Genomic DNA, 23,389 nt, shown 5'->3' on the forward strand with positions numbered 1-23,389 from the left:
TGTGAGGAGAGTTTCTAAGAAAGCTTGCCACAAAAGAGCATAATGTTGATGAACTATGCAGTGAATTTAGGTAGTCAAGCATCTCCACCACCATAGTATCTCCAACACTGTCCTCTCGCAGGAATAGACCACTCAGCGAGTCTGTTCACAGGCTTTAACTGCTGCATTAGCTGAAATCAGCATAAAGGGAAACCCTAGCTTCCTTTCTTAAGTAGGAAACAGGCATCCCCCCACCCCAATGACAGTTAGAAATAGCCATTAAGAAGCTGAAGGATTAGCAGTGACTAGATGTGGGCCATAGACCTTTTTAGAGGTTGCCATACATACACAGAGGTTACTTCCATTGTTTAATGTGAGTTTGGTCATTGTCTTTAGGAATTCATGCCTATTTGTGTGTTTTACTTTTTGTGGTTGCTTCCCATAGCCCCAATACCTCATGCTCGTGGAAGGAGACTGACGTCAGAAGGCAAACATACAGGAGTTTGGGGTTGGAAAACTTCACTATTTAGTAGCTTATGTCATTTGCAGTGTTGCTTTTGAACATGTAGGAAAGTCCTCATCTCTTGAACATTGAAGATTATAAGTACTTTTAGATGTTATTTTCAATTGTGAGAAATTCTAAAAATCAGAGAATAGTTCCACCCCCCCCCCCCAACTCTTTTAATTTCATAGCCTAGAGTCAGTAGGTCTGAAGTACAGTTTGGGTAAGACAAAACCCCAAACCGTTTTCATTGAAAAGCACACCAACCCTAACAGCCTAAGTGGCTCACCAGGGAGAGAACACCATCATGTCACCACTCCGCAGGCCATAAGTGGAAGGGAACCAGAAGCCTGCTGGCAGCCCTTATCTCTTGGGTCATTACTGCCTTCTGACCTCACAGAGCAGAGCTGAGTTTTGCTGCTTTTCGATGCTCTATAAATGGAATGATAGAACATCCTTTATTTCTGTATCTGCCTTCTTTGCTGAGAGACATTCCTGGCTTTAGGTGTGCTTCAGTATTTTTAGTTTTATTGCTATGTAGTATATTCCTAATATATCCCAGCCCATCTATGCTATTATGAATGGACAGGTAGTTATAGGATTTTGGTTTTTTAGAGTGCTGTTGTGACAATTATTGTATATATTATCAGTTGTAATACATATGGATTATTAATGAGTATCTGTGCAGTAAATGTATTGGACAAAATTATATTCTTAGGTTTCTAACAATTCACTTAGACATAAATATAATACAATCTTGAAGAGAATATATATTTTTCTATTTGGAAATAATATAAAATTTATAGATAATTACAAAATATTAGAGGATTCCCTTTAATCTTTATCTTGATTAATCAATTTTAAACATTTGTTGCATTTGCTGTATACATGTACATTTACAAAGCTCTCTCAATGCACAAATAAATATGTATATCCTTCAAACTAGGTTATGTGTAAGTAGATTACCGATATTACATCCTTTGCTCTTAGTACATCAGGGTGTATGTCCCAAGAATGATGGCATTTGAGAGGATGGTTTTAATTCAGTGGCTTCTGAACTCTACATCTCTCATTATCACTTTTTATAGAGAGAACATCATGTACCTACAATTACTATAATATCTTCAACTATTCATAATGATTAGGGAAGGAAGTATATGATATTACCAGCTGAAATTTCCTTGTCACTTGCAAACCTAATATCTTACTAGTTGCAAAAATGAATCTCTAAATATTCATTGTCAGGTAGGGGATAGTTAATATCTTAATTAAAATTAGTTTTTGAAAGCTTAACATAATTTTTCTTGGTAGCTAAGTCATAATTGTGCCTGATGATTCATGTTTTTATAATGTATATTCACCAAATACGATATTTTCTTTCCAGCAACAGACTTCTTTGTTGGTGAGGAGTTGCTTCTCAAGTTTTAAGTTTATGTTTAGAAATTATTTATAATGAAGTAATTGGTTAAAGTAAATGGTTATTTTAAAAAGTGATATTCATTACTTCTATTCTCTTATAAAAATTTTAATGAGAAACAATAAAGTATTTCCGATAAGTATTTGTAGTATAGTTTTGATTTTATACTTCACTTGTATTCACTTTCAATATAGTTATTTACTAATTTGCCTGTGGTATATTGATGACTTATGGAAATGCATTTTATTTTAAGTCCTGATTTGGCACAGTGATCTCTCTTTGTGCTAATGATGTTCTTGTTTTCCTGTTACTAGACAGGACACTGCTTCAGAATCAAGGTGATTAACACTGGAAACATTTTCCGTTCATACATTTTCAGACTTTCTTAGTGCATAGCCTTTCAATTAAAGACACAGTTCTGGTTGTCATCTGAATGCATGCTGTCATTCTGCGTTCCCTGAGGGCTGTGTAAACAGAAATGTGCCCTGCGGTGTAATCAGAGATCATGGAGAGCCACGTAAAATATTATTGAGAGCTCAAGTCCTGTTTCTACTCTATTCTGTATTGAAATTCCTTTAAAGCTGAGGTCTCCAAGAAAATACCAATTAAAATTAAAGTTCCAACAATATTTTAGCTAGTTGAGAGATACTAATGTGCAGATGAGGACTTTTGTTTGTTTGTTTGTTTGTTTGTTTGTTTGTGTCCTAGGAAGATAGAGAAATGAGCATCCTTTCAGGAAGCACACCAATGCAGTGGGAACTGGGGGTGGACATAGTCCACTCAACATAACTGTTGCCGTATTGGTTTCTGTGAGGCATTGCTAATACTTTGCAGATATCGCATTTGGCCACAGTCAGGAAAACACCAAGTTCCTGGTTATGGATGAGAATGACCGTGGTGATACCCATTCCTGGAGGATCACTCACTTTCTCTGGAAAGCATCTAGAATGATGGAGCCCAATGTCACTCTGAGCAGCTGTTCTGTGCCTGTTCTACTTTCTACACTTTGCCTGCATCACCAGTCTCATGAGAACACATGCCCGTCTCCCGGTCAAAACTTAACCCTTTGATTTCTCTGTAGTTGTAATAAAAATTGCACTATGGGCAACTATTCAGGGAAAGAAACAAAAGCTATTCAGGAAAAGAAACAAAAGTATCTTCAGAGAATCATTTGTCCACAAATGCTAAGTTAAAAAGAGAGTCTTCTGAGAGTTATAACTGATGGCACTTTTTTGGGTTAGTTGTATGTATGATCATTTAGAGACTATTTCTCCCATATCGAAAGTCTAACAGCAAGAGCGTAGTTCAGTGGCAGAGCAGTAGCCTAGCATGGACAAGGCTCTGAGTTTAAGCTCTAGCACTGAAAAAAGAAAAAAGACAAAAGTTGTAAGTCTAATAGAAGTGTTTTGCCTCATGTCCTTTGGCTTTGAACATTGTCTAGCCTACATTTTATTTTAAACATGGCATTAGACTGATTCTGGGAGAGGTTGTATATTTTACTAGGTATGGTTTTATTTATCTCATGTTTCAGGGGGTATGATTAAACATAGAACATACCCAGAGATATTTTAAACCCAATGTACAAACATTTCCTCACTCTCTGCATTTGGCGTGTAGAGTCTAGGGTACAGAACTCTTCCTTTGTCTTGATCTTTTTCCCTGTGTGTTGTTCCACTGACTAATCTCTCACATTTGGTTCACACTCAGCTAGCGTAGTGATTTCCGCTAGAGTGGTGGAATCTTCGTTCTGTGTAGTTAAGTTAGTAAAGATTTTCCGTAGGGTGACACGTTTGCCCAGTTGAAAGCCAGAACTGTCACACCCGGGGAGTGCTGATGATGCAATTATAAATTAGCGAGTACTGTGGGTTGTGTAGGAAAGAACCAAAGTTTCATCCGTTTGTTGTCCCATGCAGTCTTCTTAGGAGGTGGTGTTACTTCTCCCAACTTGTAATGCACTAGGATTTAGATAAAGATTTTGCCAGCAGGTACTCATGGGCTTGAACCTTATGATTTTGGTTTTTGTTGAGTGCTAGGAGGTGGAGGGGGGCCAGGAGACAGTTTGCTGCTCAGCAGAATATGCTGTAAATCTGGCAAGAGAATTTATCTCAGAGCAAAGTGGACCTCTCTTGCCTTAGCAGAATAACTGTTACCAGCACACCTTCATTCCACGCAATACCCAGAGGATTGATTCTTCTTAAAGAAAGCAAGTGTGTAGTGAAATTTCTGTGTTCACAGAAGCCCAGCATTAACAGTAGTTGATGTTCGTTCGGGACTATACCTGCTTGCTCGAGGGTATATCAACACATCATCTTCAAGCACTAGTTATCACATTGTATCCATAGTTTAATGAGTGCTGTGTTGAGAGCACCTGGAGCTAGCTCCTCAGCGCACGTGGTGATACACACAGAATATTTCCCCCCTCTAAATTTCTTACAATGCTCACGAATTGTGGTTCTTGATTAATTGGTTCCTAGTAGTAGGACGTATGTAAAGAAAATACCAACCTCTCAATGGTTGTACGCTCTCCAAGCTGGACTTCCTTCCTAGTTATTCATTTTTAATTTCATAAATTTCTGATAGAGGAAGCCCTGGCCCGGAATGCTTTTCCTGACTATAGCCTATTGAAGCACTTTACAGGGCACATGTTTACATTCTCAGTCACAAAAGGAAGTGGCCTGGGCTTATATGGAAAATAAGGGAAATTAGGAATATACTGTGTCTGATTACTTTAAAAATACTTGCATACGTGTATGTATATTCTACCATGTTGAGATACTTTCACTTCATCCTTCTATTTAAATAAGCATACACAGTTTGAATTGCACTTATTGCAAAGCAAAGTAGTGGGACATTTACATAAATAAGTCTCTTATGATACTTTGAAGTTACTTCTCTGCTGGAATAAGTTACCTCTCTGCTTGGAAAGGACCTATCAAAAGATTTCATGCTAACTAAAGACTGATTTTTCCCCCTGCTAAAAGAGCAACAATCATTGGATCTCTGACAGCTCCATTTTTGAAGACCCTAGAGCTTTGTAGGAACTGATACAAAGGTCATAAACATTTTCACAGTCAACCATAATGCCTTGAGGGTCTGGACTGTGGACTGCCTGGCTCTGAGTTCTGGCTCCATTCCTCATTGTCACAGAAATAAGCAGGCTATTTAGCCATTTTCTAGTTAGAGTTTCTTCTCACTAGCAATGGAAATCACAACACCCACTCCGTGTAGTTACTAGAAGGATGAAACCAACCGTACTTGGAACTGTTCGGAACAGTGCATCGTATGTGGTGTGTGTACTCAATCTTCCTCAGAATCATCACTGCTGTAGTAGACACCACAGAACTTCACTTTTGACGTTATACTTGTTCCGAATATTAAGTTTAAGAACATTAAAGTGAAAACTAATGAACAAGAGAAACTAAATAAAATCAAGAGAAATTAAAAAAAAAAGAAGTTCTCCCTCATCTCCTTCCTACATTTTATCACGCATCCCAAGTCTGGATATAGGTATATCAATGTACAATGTTTCATACAGTTTCAATTCCTTAAGTGACCACTTTCACCATGCAAACTTCTGACCACATGCTGGCCAGACAGTGAGCTGCTGTAAGTAGCACATGCACACTGCCTGGTTAAGCTTTTTTCTCGAAGCTGCCTTTCAATTGCATTTACAATTACATGCATTTCCTCTCTTATTAAATGAAACAGGGCAGCTTTCAGCTCATCTCAACAACAAATTGCTTTTGCAAAGTGAGGATTTATCTTTGAGTTAAGGGGTCCATATTCTACTAGGTACACATTTCCTTCCTGTATTATTAGCACACATTTTAACCACTGAAGTTTGGCAGTTCCAGATGTGAATGAAAAATATGTCATTTGGCAGTTTATTTATATCCCAGGACTTGAAACCAGATGCTGCAAAGTTTTCAGATGTGTACCAGTGGACCAATGCCATGGTACTGTATAACATAGTCCCCTCAAGGGTTGCCTTTGTCAGACAGCAGTGAAACTGACACCAGCTCTATTCAGTGTTGTTTTCAATATTTTTCTAAACACTCACTATGCTGCCTCTAGGTAAGGGTTTCAGGATGATGTGTATTAAAAGGTGTTTTAATTCCTTCCTTAAAGTATACATAGTTCAGAATCATTTAGGTTGTTTTAGTCTAGTTTTGGTAGAACTATGTTAAAAAAATTCAAAAAGTAAAATATGGTTTGTTGAACATTCGCCTGCAAGGCATTGCCTTAGGTGCTCTGTCAGTACTCAGTATTTATTTTATAGAGTGTCCGAGACATAAATTACAAATTAGATGAGGGACAATACCTAACAGGAAAAAGAAGAGCTGTTTTTTGATTAACAATATTGCCATTGTCAATGCCTATGATTGCTGTTGACAGCTCAGTCTATTCTTTCTGGAAACAACTACTAGAACATTGTGCTGGAAAGACGTAAGATAGACCAATGAAGAGTTTGAAGGGGGTAGATCTTTTATTTATTCCTGACTTGTTAGATCATTCAATATTTTCTTTGTCCATTTCACTTAAGACCTTCTACATAGCTTTATAAAATGCTCATGTATTGAATGGCTATTGGTAGAGTTCTTGCCACTGGCTGTTACCCACCCGAAGCCAGTAATAGGCCTGTGAACCTAGTGGTTAGCAAGTAACCCCAGCAAGGTAGCATTGCAGACATGAAGATAAGGAGTAGTCCGTGAATACTCATCAGGACACATAGAGAATATTTGAACAGAAATGCTGAGGGGGAAATACTTGAACTATGGCTTCCCCAAGCTGATATAAAGGTGAAGCTTTTCAGTATTGCAGGGAGTTTTGAACATTGGTCACCAGTGAGGTTATCACCTTAACCAGGATACATGTCAAAGGAGATGTGAGTATATGAGATGTATGAATCAGCTACTTCCAAAAATAAGACAACCCGACACTCGCAATATTCAAGTTAGCTAATGCTTACATCATTTGTCACCCTTAATTTAGTGAATCCAGAAGTAGTATTTCTAAGAAGACAAGTCCAGATTAGAAATAACTGTTCTTGAGGCTAGAGATGGAGTTCATTTGGTTGAGTACTTGCCCAGCTTTCATGAAACCCTGAAGTTTGATCTGCCGTACCATGTGAACTGGGCATGGTGGTACACACTTGTAACATTCAGGAGGCAGAAACAGGAGGATCAGAAGTTCAAGATCATCCTTGGCTACATTAAGAGTTTGAGGCCAGTCAAACAAACAGACAAGCAAAATAAAAGGAAAAGCCAAACAAGAAAAATTAGGAGGTGGAGAACAAGGAGAAAGAGGGGAAAAGGGAGGGAAGGGAGAGGAGAAGCAGAGGAGGAGGGAGAGGAGGGGGAGGGAAGAGGAGGAGGAGGAGGGAAAGGAGGAGGAGGAAGAGGAGGAGGGAGAGGAGGAGGAAGCAGTAGCAGCAGCAGCAGCAGTAGCAACTGCATTTCCTGATCACCGTAAGTGCAGATATACAGAGTAACTATGAGAGAAAACGTAATGGGCAGCATGGAAGTTCTCTGCTCACACTAACTGCCTTAGCACCATTGAGCTCCTCTGGGTGCTGGAGAGCCAGCGGCTTTTCTGGTTGAGTAGTGCTTCTGAGTGAAGACTAGCTTTTGTGGGCATCACTACCTGTAAATGTTGCTGTGGTCATCATTCTCGCAGGACAGATCAGAGACCACAGAATGTCAGCAAGTAAAAGATTTTTACCAGCACCAGCAGCAGCAGCAGCAGCAGCAGCAGCAGCAGCAGCTTCCATCATTGCATGGTCTTCTAAGTGCAAAGAGAGTTGGTTTTCCCAGTAACTGAGTCACACTGGCCTTCGTTTGCACATAGCCCAGCAAATGCAGAAGTTCTCCTTTCTTTAAACACAAAGTTCTTCTCACAGAAGAGAATTTCTAAATGTGAGTGTCACAGAGCACCAAGGTACAGTGAAGGGACATTCCTCCCACCCAAAGGTTAGGAATCTTAGGTCAGTTTGTTTAACTAAGATGGATAATATCTGTCCACTATTTCCCTGATGGGGAATCTCAGTGCACAGCAGCATACAAAACCATCTTTAAGTCATGTTGCATACAAACCTAGTTAACTTTTTTTTTTTTTTTTTTTTTTTGAGGTAGAGTCTCACTGTGTAGCTCTAGCTGGCCTGGAACTCACAGAGATCCACCTGCATCTGCCTCCCTAGTGCTGGTGTCAAAGGCATACCTGGCTGGTGAACTGTTTAAAATTATTTATATATAGCTTAACAATAACCCTCAGGTTGACCATTCTGCCTGTATTCAGGTTATTTCCTGCCATGATCTGGATGTTTGGTAGCTATCAATTTTAACAGTCACATTGGGCTGTACCATCTTGTATCTACGTAGAATGTAAGCAGAGGTCTTTCTGAGCATTGTACAGATGGCTTACATGGGATCCGTTTTGTTTCCTGGGCAGTACACAAGTTCATTACTTAAGCATTGCATTAAGTATACAAGTTCCTTCCCTGCGTAAGGACTGCTGTTCCTCAGATTAGAACCAGGGCTGGTTGCCTTTTAAGGAAGGAGTAGAAACAGCCGACTTTCTGTGACAGGGCTGTGGCCTGGATGGCAGTTTTCCCCAAGATGTGGCGGCTGGGTGGCCAGAGGGCTGGTGTTGCCTCTCTCCTTGTTGCCTGTGCCTTGTGCTTGCCTGAGGCAGAGCTTTGGAATGGCTTGCGCTCCCGTTTCTCTGTGAAGTATGTGTCTTCCTTACCAGTTACATTCCTGTTGGCGTTCCACAGTGATGGAGAAGGGAGAAAAAGGACCTCATCCACCTGCAGCAACGAGTCCCTGAGTGCTGGAGGGACCCCTGTCACCCCCCGCAGAATCTCCTGGAGGCAACGCATTTTCCTCCGGGTTGCATCTCCTGTGAACAAGTCCTCATCAGCAATGCAGCAAAAAGGTCCGTGTGTGTGAAGTCAGTCAAGAATTCCTCCTCCTAAGTGTCCTAGGGAAGAGAATGGGGATGCTCAATGTGTAGAGGTTTGGAAGAATGTGGGGAATCATAGCTCCCTGTGTGCTCTGTAGCAGCTTCTTTTGAGTGATCGTGGTAACGCATTGGACTACACATCTGGGACGTGCTTGAATGGATGTGTGAGTGACTGACGTTTCTGACTTGGATGTTATTCTACAATGCTGGGGAATGATGGTGATGACGGAGCTGCCGTAGATCGGAAGGCAAGCCAAGAGAAGCTTTGTGCAAGAGTCAGACACAAAGTGACGGGAAAGTTGAACAACATAAATGGAAAGATCACACTGGTCACATAGCAACCAGAAGGGAGCATGGGCCGCTTTCTGTGATATATTAGACCCATTAAAAATCAGGGCAAAACCTAAACAGAACAACAGCAATCAAAAGATGTGACTGTAAACTGAGCATGCTCTATTATGTCTACCTGAGGGCCAGAAAAGGATCTGCAAGAGAATGGTGAAGAAAAGTAAATAAACCAATAGTGCATACTGGAGATTTTAATACAGTCCCTTCTGAAAATTCTGTATAGGGAAGTGAACCATATATAACATTTGAATAATGCAATTGAACAAGCTTCAGGTAACACTGATAAATAATTTGCCCCTGTAGAGAAAATTAATCCATTTGGAGCGCGTAGGAAACACTCACACACATTAGTTGTATATTTGGCCAAAGTATATAAATATGTTAGAGAGTTTCATATGTACTTTATTTTCTGATCACAGTGGGAAAGAGAGGCGGGGGAGGGGAGTTAATGATCTACGTTTATCTAAAAGCAAGAAAGGAGAGATTAAGTGTACTGAGCTGTCAAGGAGTATACAGACATAGGAGTAGCAATGGCCTAAGAGCAGAGATCAGTGAATTTATAAACAAAATCAACTGGCATTGCTGAAGATAACATTGATTTTGCCTAGGATGGTCCGAGGGCTTCACAGAAAAAAAAAAAATCAAATATTTACACTCATCTTTGGGGGAAACATATCCCGGGAGAGTTCTAGAGCCATATTGAGAGAGTGTTCAGGCCAGAGGATTGTGAGGGACCGAGCAAGAAGGGCGTCATGGATGTAAGATTGAGATCTGAGGTTGGAAAATCAGCTTGAGGTCTTCCTGACAGGATTTTACATGCTATTCCCAGAGAGCTACACCTTATTATTTTTGGATGTCAGCCATTATTGAAATGTTTTAAGAGATAGGATAATTCTGTTAATAGAAAAATAATTGGCGTATTCAGCTGGCGTATCAGGAGAGAAACAGCTTGGACAAGCCAGTTAAGGAGACTATGCCGGGAGAGAACGGCCTTGATCCGTTGCTCAGCGTGGAAAGGCCCAGCATTGCTCGCTGCCGTGTTCCTGTGGGACTCATCTGGTAGACAGAGACCTCAGGAGATCACTCCCACCTACTCACCCAGCCCTGTGTTCCACAGGCTGAGAACACACACCTATGAATTGCAGAAGTATCAGCTTCTGGGGAAAGGCCGGTTTGCTTTGCTGTCGCTGGCTCATGTGTCGTTCTGGGTGGAAAGAAGAAGTGGTGACCTGAGGCGTGTTTTTGTTTCACTGCAAGAGGGAAACCTGGAAGGGGAATTCAGTCTGAACCTACTTAAATCACTAGTTCCAGTCACTCAGAGCTACTGGGAAAGTGGTGTGTGAGCGAGCACTTTCTGTGTGGACGCTGGTGCTGAGTAGTGAGCGTGCTGCAGGGCAGCCCCGTGTGGGGACCACTGAGGGATGCCTCTCACTGTCTTCTTCTCTGCAGATGGACTGGACAGGACTGAGCTGCTCCCATTATCCCCTCTGACTCCCACCATGGAGGAAGAGCCTCTTGTTATATTCTTGTCTGGTGATGAGGATACAGAAAAAGCTGAAGAGAAAAAGAAATCAAAGGAACTGAAGAGTCTGTGGAAAAAAGCTATACATCAGCAAATCCTGTTGCTTCGGATGGAGAAAGAAAACCAGAAACTGGAAGGTTAGCCATTCAAGCATTGCTAAGGGCTCCACACACACTCATTTTTGGGTGGATAATACTCTGTTGGAACATTGGTTGGTTATCACTATTTCTCTCTCTCTCTCTCTCTCTCTCTCTCTCTCTCTCTCTCTCTCTCTCTCTCCCTCTCTCTCTGCATTATGGCTTGAGAAAGAAAGGTTTAACATATTTGCCTTTTTATTTAATAAAGTTGAAATATCAGTAGCCTTTTTATGTAATGAAGAGTGTAGATACATAGGATCCCTGTATTTACCAGGATTGAAATTTAATATTGGTGTGCATTTCTTTTTTTTTTTTTTTTTTTTTTTTGGTTTTGGTTTTGGTTTTTCTGAGACAGGGTTTCTCTGTGTAGCGTTGCGCCTTTCCTGGATCTCGCTCAGTATACCAGGCTGGCCTTGAACTCACAGAGATCCGCCTGGCTCTGCCTCCCGAGTGCTGGGATTAAAGGTGTGCGCCACCACCGCCCAGCGGGTGTGCATTTCTTAAGAAAAACTTTGAAACATGAAAAAACAAAAACTTTTCCTTTTTTAATGCAATCTGTCAACTTCCAGGTATATTCATTCATTCTGAGAGAAATATGCCTATTTCAAGCAAATTTGTTTGTGTCATATGCAATTTAACTATCATCAATTAAATATAACCAAATCTAAGTTTCTAGGTTTTATTACTTTTCTATATAAAATAACTTTCAAATCACCAAACTTATAATCTGATATTCATAAGAGCTAGTACGCTGGTTAAGGCCATTGACTGTTAAGTTTGTGTATACTAAATGCTTTAGAATGTGTTTTTCAGCCCTTTGAAAGGATGATGTAATTTTTCTCAGTTCCAATAGATCCACACACAAAGAGATCTCAGACAGTACCCACATCCAAAACATATACAAATACCATTATTTTGGGCTAATGACTTCACCTAAAGGGTTTGTTTTTCCATCTGTGAAATGAATGATTAGCTTAAGTGGGCCTTTGACTTCCCGGGTTTCTGGCAGATGTACAAATAGCTTTTTTTCTCTCACTTGCTTTTGTTACATTGTCTTCCAAAAGACACTTTAAAAGTGTAGGCATTCACATTCTGAGTTCGTTTTCTGCCCTTACATCCTTGTTACTGTACCTCCATGCAATTCAGTTTTTTTAATTAAAAAAATTTTTTTAGCACCACTTATTTAGTTTGTAAAGACTTAGTTTATTTTTATTGCCATTTTCTTACCAGAATGGAAAATGCATGTGTTACTAAATATCCTTAGGAAATAAGTCTTTTCTGTAAAGTTAAAAACTCAATTAGCTGCTACTGATGTGGCTTTAAGAAGTTGTATGACACACAGTATTCCCTCTGGAGCTTTCAAAGATTTTTGGTGGGACTGGAATTCATATTTTTCAGCAATTGGTTTTATCTTGAGTATCCTGAACATAAAAAGGAAGTTGGCAAAAAGATGATTAATATTCTTTTAAACATTTAAAGCATGGATTATATTTCAGTTGAGAGTATATTCAAATAAAATCTTATATTAAATATCAAAGGATAGTTTTAGAATCTTAGGCTGTTTGAATGGACAATGGCCTTGGAGGTTGTTTAGCTCAGTCTTCATCCTACAGACCAGTAAGTGACTGGTGCGGGGACTCTAAGGAATTCACCTGAATCCACATGATGGCACACAAGTGGAACAGATTCTAGAACACAGGGCTGCCTATTATAACTCCAAGGCTTTTTTGAGTATTCTACAATATTTCCCAACTGTGCATGTTAGTATGAAATGATGGAGTGTTTTAATATAAATGATTACACGTCTGTCCTGAGGTCAGCTACACTATATAATTTTACACGGTAAGGACAGGGATGATGATAAGAACTCTTCTGAAGAGGCTTTATCAACTCCATGTTTACTTCCTAGCTTAAGCAAAAAGGATAACATTCTAGTCTGATGGCAATCATTTCTCAACATTTCCTTATTATTAAACGATTGAGGGAGGATAGATATCAATGTTCTTCTTATTTTGTCCTCAGGGCCCGTGGCTAGCATAGAGGAGGTTCTTCAGACTAGTTGGGATGCACACTGGCAGAGCAGGGAGTGGGAGAGATAGCTGAGGAAAGATGCTCAGTTCCCTGTGGAGCACAGCGTTAGCAGTGGTGTACATACAGAGTTGTGTTTGTTATTAGCTTTGGCAAACCTACTTCTTTGAAAGAATTATCTCAGACGTGCCCCCAGCGAATACAGAGAAGCAAAGCTGGACTGCTCTAGAAAGCCACCTAGTGGACTCCAGGAGGAATATTTTTGTAGTCGGTCTGTCTTTTGGGTATGTCCAGACTTTTAAATAGGAATCTTTCCCACCCTACTTGAAGAAGAGTCCATTTTAAGGTATTTCATTTATTTGGGGATGGTTTCCATTGTATTAAGTAAAGAGTAACATTCATCCTGTTACTGTTTCTGTGCTGTCGAGGACTTTGGATGCTTGACAAAGATTTGTGTTGCAGAAGGTAAGCTGATCAGGGGAGAACCCGGAGCTTGAGGGAATGGAGACCCCTCAGATTCCCATGAAGGGACCATACAGAAGGACGGGGTGTGCACTCCCATGTCTGTGTCCTTTTTCTTTCGGAATCTGTTATTTAACACACAGACAGGTCAAGACCATGGATGCCTTTGTAGACATTTCCTTTAATGAGTCTGGGCTTGTGTTTTAGATCACCAAATAAAAGAGAATTTTTCATCATTAAAAGTGAATGAGTGTTGACTTTAATAAAATGAATTTTCCTTCTTAAGGTTATTAAGAGTAGAGGCTTGGGTATTTATCTCAGTGGTAGAGCATGTGCCTAGCTGCACACGGCCTTGTGTTCAATCCCCAGCACCTCAAATGAACAAAAGGTTATTAAAGATGAATATAGGAACACATAGCCTAGTGGTAAGAGGAATTTAAATAACTCTATAAATGGTAATAGGGATGCATGAAAATTACAGTAAAATGGTTTTCAGTTTAAGGTTAATGCATGAGGTATTGCCTTATATATACATCCTGTACAAAATACTAATGCTTTAATGGGGCTTTAAAATTTATTTTATTTTTATGTATATGAGCGTTTTGCCTGCATGTGTTTCTATATACCATATGCATGCCAGTGTCCTTGAAGAGTCCCCTGGAAGAACAGCCAGTGTTCTTAACCACTAAGCCACATCTCCAGCCCGCTTTAATAATGTTTAAGATAATATAAGCTGTTGCTTCTAAGGATTTCATAGTTGCCCAGAGTTGAAATTTATAGCATAGCTAATATTTACTTATTTGAACACATATACACCCGTGTGTGTGTGTGTGTGTGTGTGTGTACATGCACATGCGTGTGTGTGTGTGTGTGTACATGCACGTGTGTGTGTATGTGTACATGTACATGCGTGTGTGTGCATGTGCATGTCACGGTGTGACTATGGAGGTCAGTGGACAACTTTTGAAGGCTGATTCTCTCCTTCCTCTATGTGGGTCCCAGGGGGTCAAGTTCAGGCTTGCTGTTCAAATATCTTGAACACACAGAGCCATCTCTTCAGTTGCGGTTTGTATTTTATACAAAGCCAAATTACTAAGTATAAGATAATAAAATGTTCTTAGTTATTGCAAGTGTTTTCTTGTAGGAATGACTCAACATTTGAAAACTTCCTACATTTTCCTCAAAAGATTTAACAAGATTTTCCTTATTTTTATGTACCTGGGTGTTTTGCCTGAATGTGTGTAGACATCACCTGCACACAGTGTCCATGTAAGCTGTAATAGGGCATTGATCTTCTGGAACTGGAATTACAGATGGCTGTTAGCTGGCATGTGGGTGCTGGGAATTGAACTCGGGTCCTTTTAACCACTAAGCCATCTCTCCAGCCCCATTTTTTTCTCAACATTTTAAGTTTTTCCCCACCAGAGGACAGTAATTAGGTATAGTTTAATAATGCATCCAATATTTACAATGCTGTATGTTAACAACAGGATGGTTTTTGATTCATTGCTTTTCTTTCTTTCTCTTTTCTTTTTCAAGCAAGAAGAGATGAACTCCAGTCTAGAAAAGTTAAGTTAGACTATGAAGAAGTTGGTACATGTCAGAAGGAAGTCTTAATCACATGGGACAAGAAGTTGCTAAATTGCAGAACTAAAATCAGATGTGACATGGAAGACATTCACACGTCCCTTAAGGAAGGTATTGACCATTTTCATAACTTTTTATTTGTGGAAAGCTGTGGAAGTGTTTCTGATTTATGAAGCACAAACATAATATTGTCTTATAGCTTGCTTATAAAGAAAAGAAAGTATAGTGCTATGTGGATGGATGGGTTTCTGTTTCCACCTATACCCTGCTAATGAGATTGATGAGAAATTGATGATGCTGTCCCCAGAAAGATTGCTGACCTTATTATTACTCCTTCATACTTACTGCAACTTTTCTGATGCTTGGTGTTCTTGTTTACTGAAGAAGAGATGCATGCCTTAGTAGAAATCTCTAATTGTTGCCATAAAATAGTGCAGACTCACCAACTTGACTCATCACCATCATTTGATCAGAAATATTTATTTACATATAATAATGGCGAAGGGTCTATAGGAGAAGCCTTGTTACAATATGCTCCTGTTAGTACACTGGAGAACATGAGCTGAGGGTGGCGTACAGAAAGGAGAGACGTGGCTCATCTACTGTGGCTTAATGGCTTTATTCCCACACTCATGATCTGACTTTTGCATCTCTTGGATTGTAGGGGTCCCCAAAAGTCGACGAGGGGAAATTTGGCAGTTTCTAGCGTTACAATACCGCTTGAGGCACAGATTGCCCAACAAACACCAGCCTCCAGACACCTCCTATAAGGAACTTCTGAAGCAGCTCACTGCTCAGCAGCATGCCATACTGGTGGATTTGGGTATGTCTCTGAAGTGGATTGTCATTTATAAAAGCAAAAGCCATCTTAGTGTTTGTTGGTTGGTAACGTTGATAAAGAGGGTTTGTTGGCATCTACTGGGTAAGTTGGCCTTATATTCTGAATAAAGAACCATGAGTGGAATATTCATCCCCAAACTATCCCTCTGAAATGGGAATCACTATGACAGTCATATTATGGAGTGCTCTCAGTTACTGAATTTTGAACAACTGATGTGTGTGTGTGTGTGTGTGTGTGTGTGTGTGTGTGTGTGTGTGTGTGTGTGTGTTTATAGTGCTGGAGATAAAACCCAAGGCCTTGTGCATGCTAAGCAAGTGCTCTTCCACTGAGCTATCCACTCAGCCAGGCAACTCTGTCATAATCGATGTTGATTTTGAAATAGGTTAAAAAGGTTAAGAATTATTTAACAGGAGTTTGAAGACTTTCAGACATTGCTGAACACCAACTTTTAGCAATCACTGTAAAAAGTAATGCTGTAGTCATCTAAGTAGGGACTCAGGGGTGGCTAGATAAGGGCAAATCAGAAAGCAAGCAGCCATAGGGGTAAAAAGGTGGGCTGATCATGCTCTCTATGAAGAGGAGCGGGGAGGCCACTTTCTAGGACCTGTACTACAGTTTTGCTTTCCGGGTCCCGCCAAGCCCCAGCAGTCCCGTAGACCACTTATAAAATAAACACACAAACGCTTATATTATTTAAACTGCTGGTCCATTAGCTCAGGCCTACCACTCACTAGCTCTTACACTTATACTCAGCCCATTTCTGTTAATCTATATGTCACCACATGTTCTGTGGCTTTACCTGCTGCCTTTACATGCTGCTCCCTGGAAGGCAGGTTGGCGTTTCTTCCAGCTTCCACCTCCCAACCCCTCTTCTCTGTTTGTCCCGCCTATCCTATACTTTCTGCCTGGCTACTGGCTAATCAGCGTTTTATTTATCAATCAATCATAGCAACATATATTCACAACATACAGGACATCCCACAGCAAGGACCCCTAAAGAAGAGAAGGTATCCAGTAAGTGCTTAAGCTGTAGAAATAGTTAACACATTTGTATGGGATAGGAAACAAGTTAGCTGTGTTAATTCTGTGTAGATGGGTGAGGATTTCCAGTCTTTGGAGGAATTTCCAGTGGCAGTATCATAAAGCAGTCTTTTAAATACTGAATTTAATATAAAAAGTAAAATTAGTATGGTTTTATTTATTTTTTTTTGAGACAAGGTATTAGCCAACTTCAAATTCACTGTGTAGTCAAGAGTTACCTTGAATTGATCCCTTCCATCTCCCTGAAGCTGGGATTATGGATTCCTCCTGCTGCACCTGGTTTAGATGGTGCTAGAGATGGAAGCCAGGCTTTCTGCACGCTAGGCAAGCGCTCTACTAACTGAGATACATCTCCAGCCCCCGATAGTATGATTTTAAAAAATCACTTTTTCTCTAAAGCATATTATCATATATATTTTACTATTTTGAGGTATCTAAATATTTCATATTGGTGTTTAACAATTTAATCTATATTTTTCGAGGCTGATAGACATCAGTTGGCCAGATATGTTGTTTGAGTCCCTGGGGGAAAAGAGGGGAATTGGCATAAAAAAAAAATCACTGGCTAAAAACTAGCGTTGACCTCTGTTCCTTTCATTAATAAAGAACTTTTCTTCGGGGAATGGCTCAACTCAATTAATATATTTGGATTCCAATAGAATTAAAGTGGAAGTGTTATAGAGAAACTGGACACTTGAGTCATTGTCCTGGCTGTGGTTGTCAACGGGCTGCTTTGCCCCTAATCCTTTGTTAACTGAGAACTAGACTTGGCCTTCCCTGTGGTCCCTGCCAGACTGTGGAACTGTGTTGGTAAATGGGTGATGAGATGTAGGGCTGGGGTGTTGCAGTCTAGATGTCTCTGACAAACAGGGAAATGATGAGTGAAGTTTCAGGGAAAGAATGTCAGCAAAGATGGAGACAGGATCAAGTTCTTGGATATGCAGTATATTTATAGCTTTTTTTTTAAGCATAAGATTAAAGGGAGAAATTAGACTGTCAATTTTAAAAACTGCTTATTTGCCTCTGCTAGTGGCCATCTGTGTTCCTCCCTCCCTCTCCTGTGCTTCCTCTCTCTTCTCCCCCTGACTCTGCAGAAGTCTTCTTATCAGTTCCTGGAAAAACAGAACAGGAAAACAGAAAGCACTTTTAAGCATATGCGGTAGAAAACATTTTAAAATCTTACACTCTTGCAAATTCTGATTGACCCAAATAATCATTTGACAAGGAAGCTCACATTGCCTTCATTTTTGAGTGGCTCAAGGGAAGTCCCAAACTGGTATAAACAGCCTTGGTGAGGAGGGTGGGTCTGTGTTCATACCAAGTACCAGCTTTTTAGAAAGGCAGGGTTGAGTTTGTTTGCTTGCTGGTGTCTCCATGGTAATTTTCTATCCAGAGGTAAATTTTAGGCAGAAATTTACTTGAAATCATATTGAACTTTTATTGTCTTTATCTTCTTTGGATGTGTGTATGTATGTGTGTGTATGTATATATATATATATATATGCATATATTATATATATTTTTAAAAGGAGTCTACATGGTTTATGGAAACAGAGATAAAATTTATCTGAAAAAGTAGAATTCCTAAATAGACTACTAAATATGTAGTGCAAAATAAAACCAAAAACAATCCCTCCAGTGTCCTATTACAAACACACAAAATAAAAAGTAAATCTGGTTGTAGATTACCAAGATTTTGCCTTAACTAATGACACCTTATAGAATTTGATTTTGGTTAGAGAGTGGTCTTTACATGAATTTAGACTTTGCCTTGATTCAAACTCAAAATAAATCTGAGTTCTGCTCTGTAGCACCTTTCGGCTATACCATGGAGGACAGATTTCTGTTGAATGACATCGCTTTTGTAGAAAGCAGTGCTGCTTAGCATAAAATGGCCGTCTCTGTATCATGTGTGTGGAACACAGGACTTACATGGTAGTGAGGGGGAAGGGGAGGAGGAAGGGGGAGGAGTGGGGAGGAGGGAGAGAAGTGAGAGGAGCCTCTTAGATGAACATTCCCAGCAACTCCCTGGTTGACAGAGTGCTGGTCAATCCCAGAGGTCACTGCACTGGTTTCCCCTCTGATTTCTAAGCATGGTTCTTCTTCCCTTCCACAGGGAGGACGTTTCCCACTCACCCATACTTTTCAGTCCAGCTTGGGGCAGGACAGCTGTCCCTCTTTAACCTGCTGAAAGCCTACTCTTTGCTGGACAAAGAGGTGGGCTACTGTCAGGGCATCAGCTTTGTGGCCGGAGTCCTGCTTCTGCACATGAGTGAAGAGCAAGCCTTTGAAATGCTGAAGTTCCTTATGTACGACCTGGGCTTCCGCAAGCAGTACCGACCGGATATGATGTCACTTCAGGTGAGGCAATGACTTTTGAGGAATCGGGTGTCCAGGAGGCTTTCATCAGAAATCTCAGTACCAGCTATTTCCGAATCACAGTTCAGAGTTCAGGAAATCTAGGTCCAGTGTCTTAGAACTTGGGCAAATATATGGATAGGTGTTAGTCATTGTTTTAGGGGAGGAATTGAGATTTTGCTCAATACCCATGTACTTTGGAAGGCATACAGAAAGTGCTCACCAAGGTATATAACTATAGCAGTCCAATTTCTACTTGGTAGCTGTGTATAGATCTACTTAACAGGTTAAATGTTGTTTTATTCTAAACAGTTTACTTATACTTTATATCAGAGAGGAAACATTGGGATCACTATAAAGAATTAAATTAACTCTGGTTTTCAGAAAACAATTTCTTTGTTATTAAGTTTCAGAGAAGAGAAACTGTATGTAACAGTGATTTTGGGCCACAGGCAGAAAGATTTAGTTATAAATTTAAAATGCAATGTTTTTTCCTATTAAAAATTCCTAATAAAAAATTTAACACAGCATAAGGATAGGTAAATTGGATTTGTACATTAATAGTCGTTATGATTCAGGAAATATCACAGAAGAGTCCGAAGTGGTAATCCCTAAAGACATGTACGTATAACCAGCATCAAATGGCGGGTGTGTATATGTATGTGACAATAATAATTATAGAAGAGGTCGTGAACCCAAGTTGAAATTCTTGTGGGAATGAGGGAGTGGTCTCAATGATGTCAACAGCGTACTATGTCAGAAATTCTCAAAGAAAATTATAAAAATGATCATTATAATTACTAATACTATTCTTTCTAATTTTGGAAATGCAAATGCTCTAACATCTTGCCTGGCAGCCTTCCTACCTGCCTGACAGTAGGGATGTTCTCCTCATAGGAGCACTGAACTCTGTTCCTCAGAAAGTGAAACAGGACACCTTTTCATTGTCTAGAGCAGGATGCCGGTAAGGTTTGATCTCTAAGGTTTTCAAAGATGGCATAGGTCCCTACGCCAGTGAGCCTGGCTTCCTTGAGAGGATGTCTGATTTCTTGCTTCACTCTCAAGTGTGGGCACTGCAGGGTCCGCTTCAGTGGTCTTAACTGTGAACAAGGGGCGACTTCTCTGTGCTTCAACATCTGTCTCATCACACTCCGTCTCTACTGATTCTGTGTTGAATGTGCAAGCCTTCTATCTGTTCTCTGAAGTCTCCTGTGACCTTTTCCTCTCTTCTACTGTCCACCCTTCCCATGTCTCTTCCTCTTATTTTGTCTCTTCTAGCTGGAGCTTTGCCATGTTAAATGCACTGCAGAATGGAAGAATGGTTTTTTTTTTGTTTTTTTTTTTTTTTTTGTTTTTTTTGTTTTTTTTGTTTTTTTTTTTTAGCAAGTAGGGCTTTATTATTAAAACTTCCTTTGTAGGACCCTTACATTTTCATATCTGCCCAAATCTACTTCAATGGAGGAAATACCCTAACCTCAAGTTTCGAACATAAGGTGCAGAATATAAGATCCTTGAAAATAATGAAATGGCAAACATTTGTTTCTTCATTATGGTCTCAACTGAACAAGAACAGAACGTCTCTATCAATATGCTTTCTTTTTACTCTGCTAATTAGGTTTGTTTTTGATCTTTCCAAAATACTAGTTCTCCAACTGATGAACGCCCCCCCTGTCTAGTTTCTAAACTGGAGCTGGCCTAAGGGAAATGCATGATTTCTTTTTTGATATGACTTACTGAGATAATAATCTCATTACAAAACTTCTTTTTTGTGTTTGCCTCCTGCCAAGCTGTTCATTTTATAGCCATGACTTCCTGTGGCCCCAAGTCCTTCCTTTTACAGTTTGTGTGGAAATGTAGTTTCCAAGGTTTGTGTTGTAGATAAGGCTCAGACGGAATCGCAGTGTTTAAGTACAGCATTTTGTGATTCGTTTTCCTCCAGGAGTTGTCTTGTTTTTTAGTTTATGCTCTGGAAATCATTCTTAAATTTACAACATGCACTTTTATTAATTTATGTCTTTTTATAAGAAAAAGTTCACATTCAGGAGGAGATATTGGAAGTCTGTTAGGAAACTCAAAAACAATTACTTTCTATCGGAAGAATGATGCTCTCTCCACGTATGCATACCATACAGACACATAGTAGAAACCCTTGCTTATGAGACGTGGTTGAATTTGCACTGACATGAATTATGCCTTAAACTTCGTGAACTTGGATTTGAACATCATCTTTCAAGTTAACAAAAAAAAATAAAGACATGTTACTTTACTATATGTGTGTGAGTTATTGAAAGGTTGTATATTGTATACACATGTGGATTTCTACAAGTTTTATTTTTCTTCTCCATGTGAACTGCAGATCCAGATGTACCAGCTGTCCAGACTCCTTCATGATTACCACCGGGAACTCTACAATCATCTTGAAGAGAATGAGATCAGCCCCAGCCTGTATGCTGCACCCTGGTTCCTCACACTCTTTGCCTCTCAGTTTCCCTTAGGATTTGTAGCCAGAGTTTTTGGTAAGTGATGCCTGTGTCCAATAAGGACAGTGTTATCCACTCCCCTGGGATCATTGTCAATGAAGACCCCAGAGGACCAGGAGAGTCCTAAATACTACTCAAATGTAGTAGAAAAGAATTGGGCTCTTACATTTATTTGTGTGGAAAACCTAGAAAACACAGATTTTAGATGTGGATCAGGGACAGACTCTGCATGTTTTTCTAGAGTTTTGTCTTTCTGGGTCTTCCATCTTTCTCTCATCACTTGGAGTTGTCACAATACAGAGAAAGGAACTTCTGTGCTGTTATGGATACTATTTCTAGTGACATTTCTTAGTCTTTCTGTTGTTAACATGTAGCTCTTGTTCCTGTCTCATTGCTTACATGGCTGCATTTACTGCCACTGATGGAGCCATAGCCAATCCCAAGACTATGACCAAGACGCAAATCTCTGAATAAAGACAGGCACATTGTCAAGTAGCTAGCTACCCTGCTCTAACCACAGTGTTGGCAATGAAAAGCAGGAGGGTATGGCGTGGTTTGTGTGCCTTCTGGTGGCCTTGAGATCTATTCACAGCTCTTAAATGGGTTCATCAAAGTATCATTTAAAAAAACAAAACATGAGGCTGAGTGTGACTGTGCATGCCTGTAATCTGAGCGCTTTGAGAAGCGGAGACAGGAGGATTATGAGTTTGAGTCAGTGTTAGCTATGTAACAGATCCCCATCTGTCTTAGTTACGATTTCTGTTGCTGTGATAAAACACCATGACCAAAGGCAACTTGGGAAGGAGAGGGTTTATTTCAGCTTACACACCACAGTCCATCACTGAGGGAAGTTAAGGCAAGAAACTTGAGGCATGAGTAGAATTAGAGGCCATGGAGAAGTGTTGGTTATTGGCTTGCTCCTCATGGCTTGCTTAGTCTGCTTTCTTCTAACACTCAGGACCACCAGCCCAGGGGTGGCACCATCCTCTGTGAACTAGGCCCTCCCACATAAATCATCAATCATTGGAAAATATACTACAGATTTGCGTACGGACAGTCTTATGGAGGCATTTTCTCAATGAGGTTCCCTCTTCCCCAGTGGCTCTAGCTTGTGTCAAGTTGACATAAAGCCGACCAGCACAGCATCTAAAAACAGAAAAGGAAAGACATCAGCAATTACTGTTCACTAGAAACTTATTCAGTGATGTTGACGTGGACCTCAGTATCCTAGAGTGGGCTCCCGCCACTGCTGGGTTTTACACACTTGTCTAGAGGCCATGGCAAAAACCTTCGTCTTTATGTAACACTGTGCTAAATTGAAGCTTTTTATTTTTTTGGTCAAATATTAAGTGTTCTCTAATTTGAAGTCATTAACATTTTTTTTAAATTAGTATAAAACTCAGAAGAAAATCAGATTACAACAAATAGAAAAACATTAGGAGAAGCTTGAGTTTTGAGCACATATGTATTTTATGTATACATACTCTGTACTGTGGCTTTGTGTACCTTTTTAATGGGAGGTCTAATACCATCTTCTGACAAAGCTGGAGCTGAAACGTAACAGGCAGTTGCACTGCGTGAGCTCGCAATCCCTGGGTGTTTCTTGCCTGTTGGATATACACCACTTTTTTCCAGTGGAGTTTTCGCTGGTGCTTTGGATTCTTATAATGGGCCTCCTAAAAACCCTTTTAGATGTCCTTGTGTCTAATTGAAAGGATGTTTATTTC

The 23,389-nt window shown here is 40.0% G+C and overlaps 1 protein-coding gene across 1 annotated transcript in view; it reads left to right on the plus strand.

Moving 5' to 3' along the window:
* The window catches only part of Tbc1d4 (TBC1 domain family member 4), a 62,426-nt gene that overhangs the window by 32,466 nt on the left and 6,571 nt on the right, over window positions 1-23,389 (plus strand). The window contains exons 10-15 of the mRNA XM_059273263.1: window positions 8,671-8,831; window positions 10,656-10,865; window positions 14,895-15,053; window positions 15,607-15,765; window positions 18,941-19,185; window positions 21,539-21,698. Of these exons, the coding sequence (XP_059129246.1) occupies window positions 8,671-8,831; window positions 10,656-10,865; window positions 14,895-15,053; window positions 15,607-15,765; window positions 18,941-19,185; window positions 21,539-21,698 (1,094 nt within the window). The remainder of the gene's footprint in view (window positions 1-8,670; window positions 8,832-10,655; window positions 10,866-14,894; window positions 15,054-15,606; window positions 15,766-18,940; window positions 19,186-21,538; window positions 21,699-23,389) is intronic.

This window comes from Peromyscus eremicus, chromosome 9 (genome assembly GCF_949786415.1).
Source record: "Peromyscus eremicus chromosome 9, PerEre_H2_v1, whole genome shotgun sequence".
NCBI lineage: Eukaryota > Metazoa > Chordata > Mammalia > Rodentia > Cricetidae > Peromyscus > Peromyscus eremicus.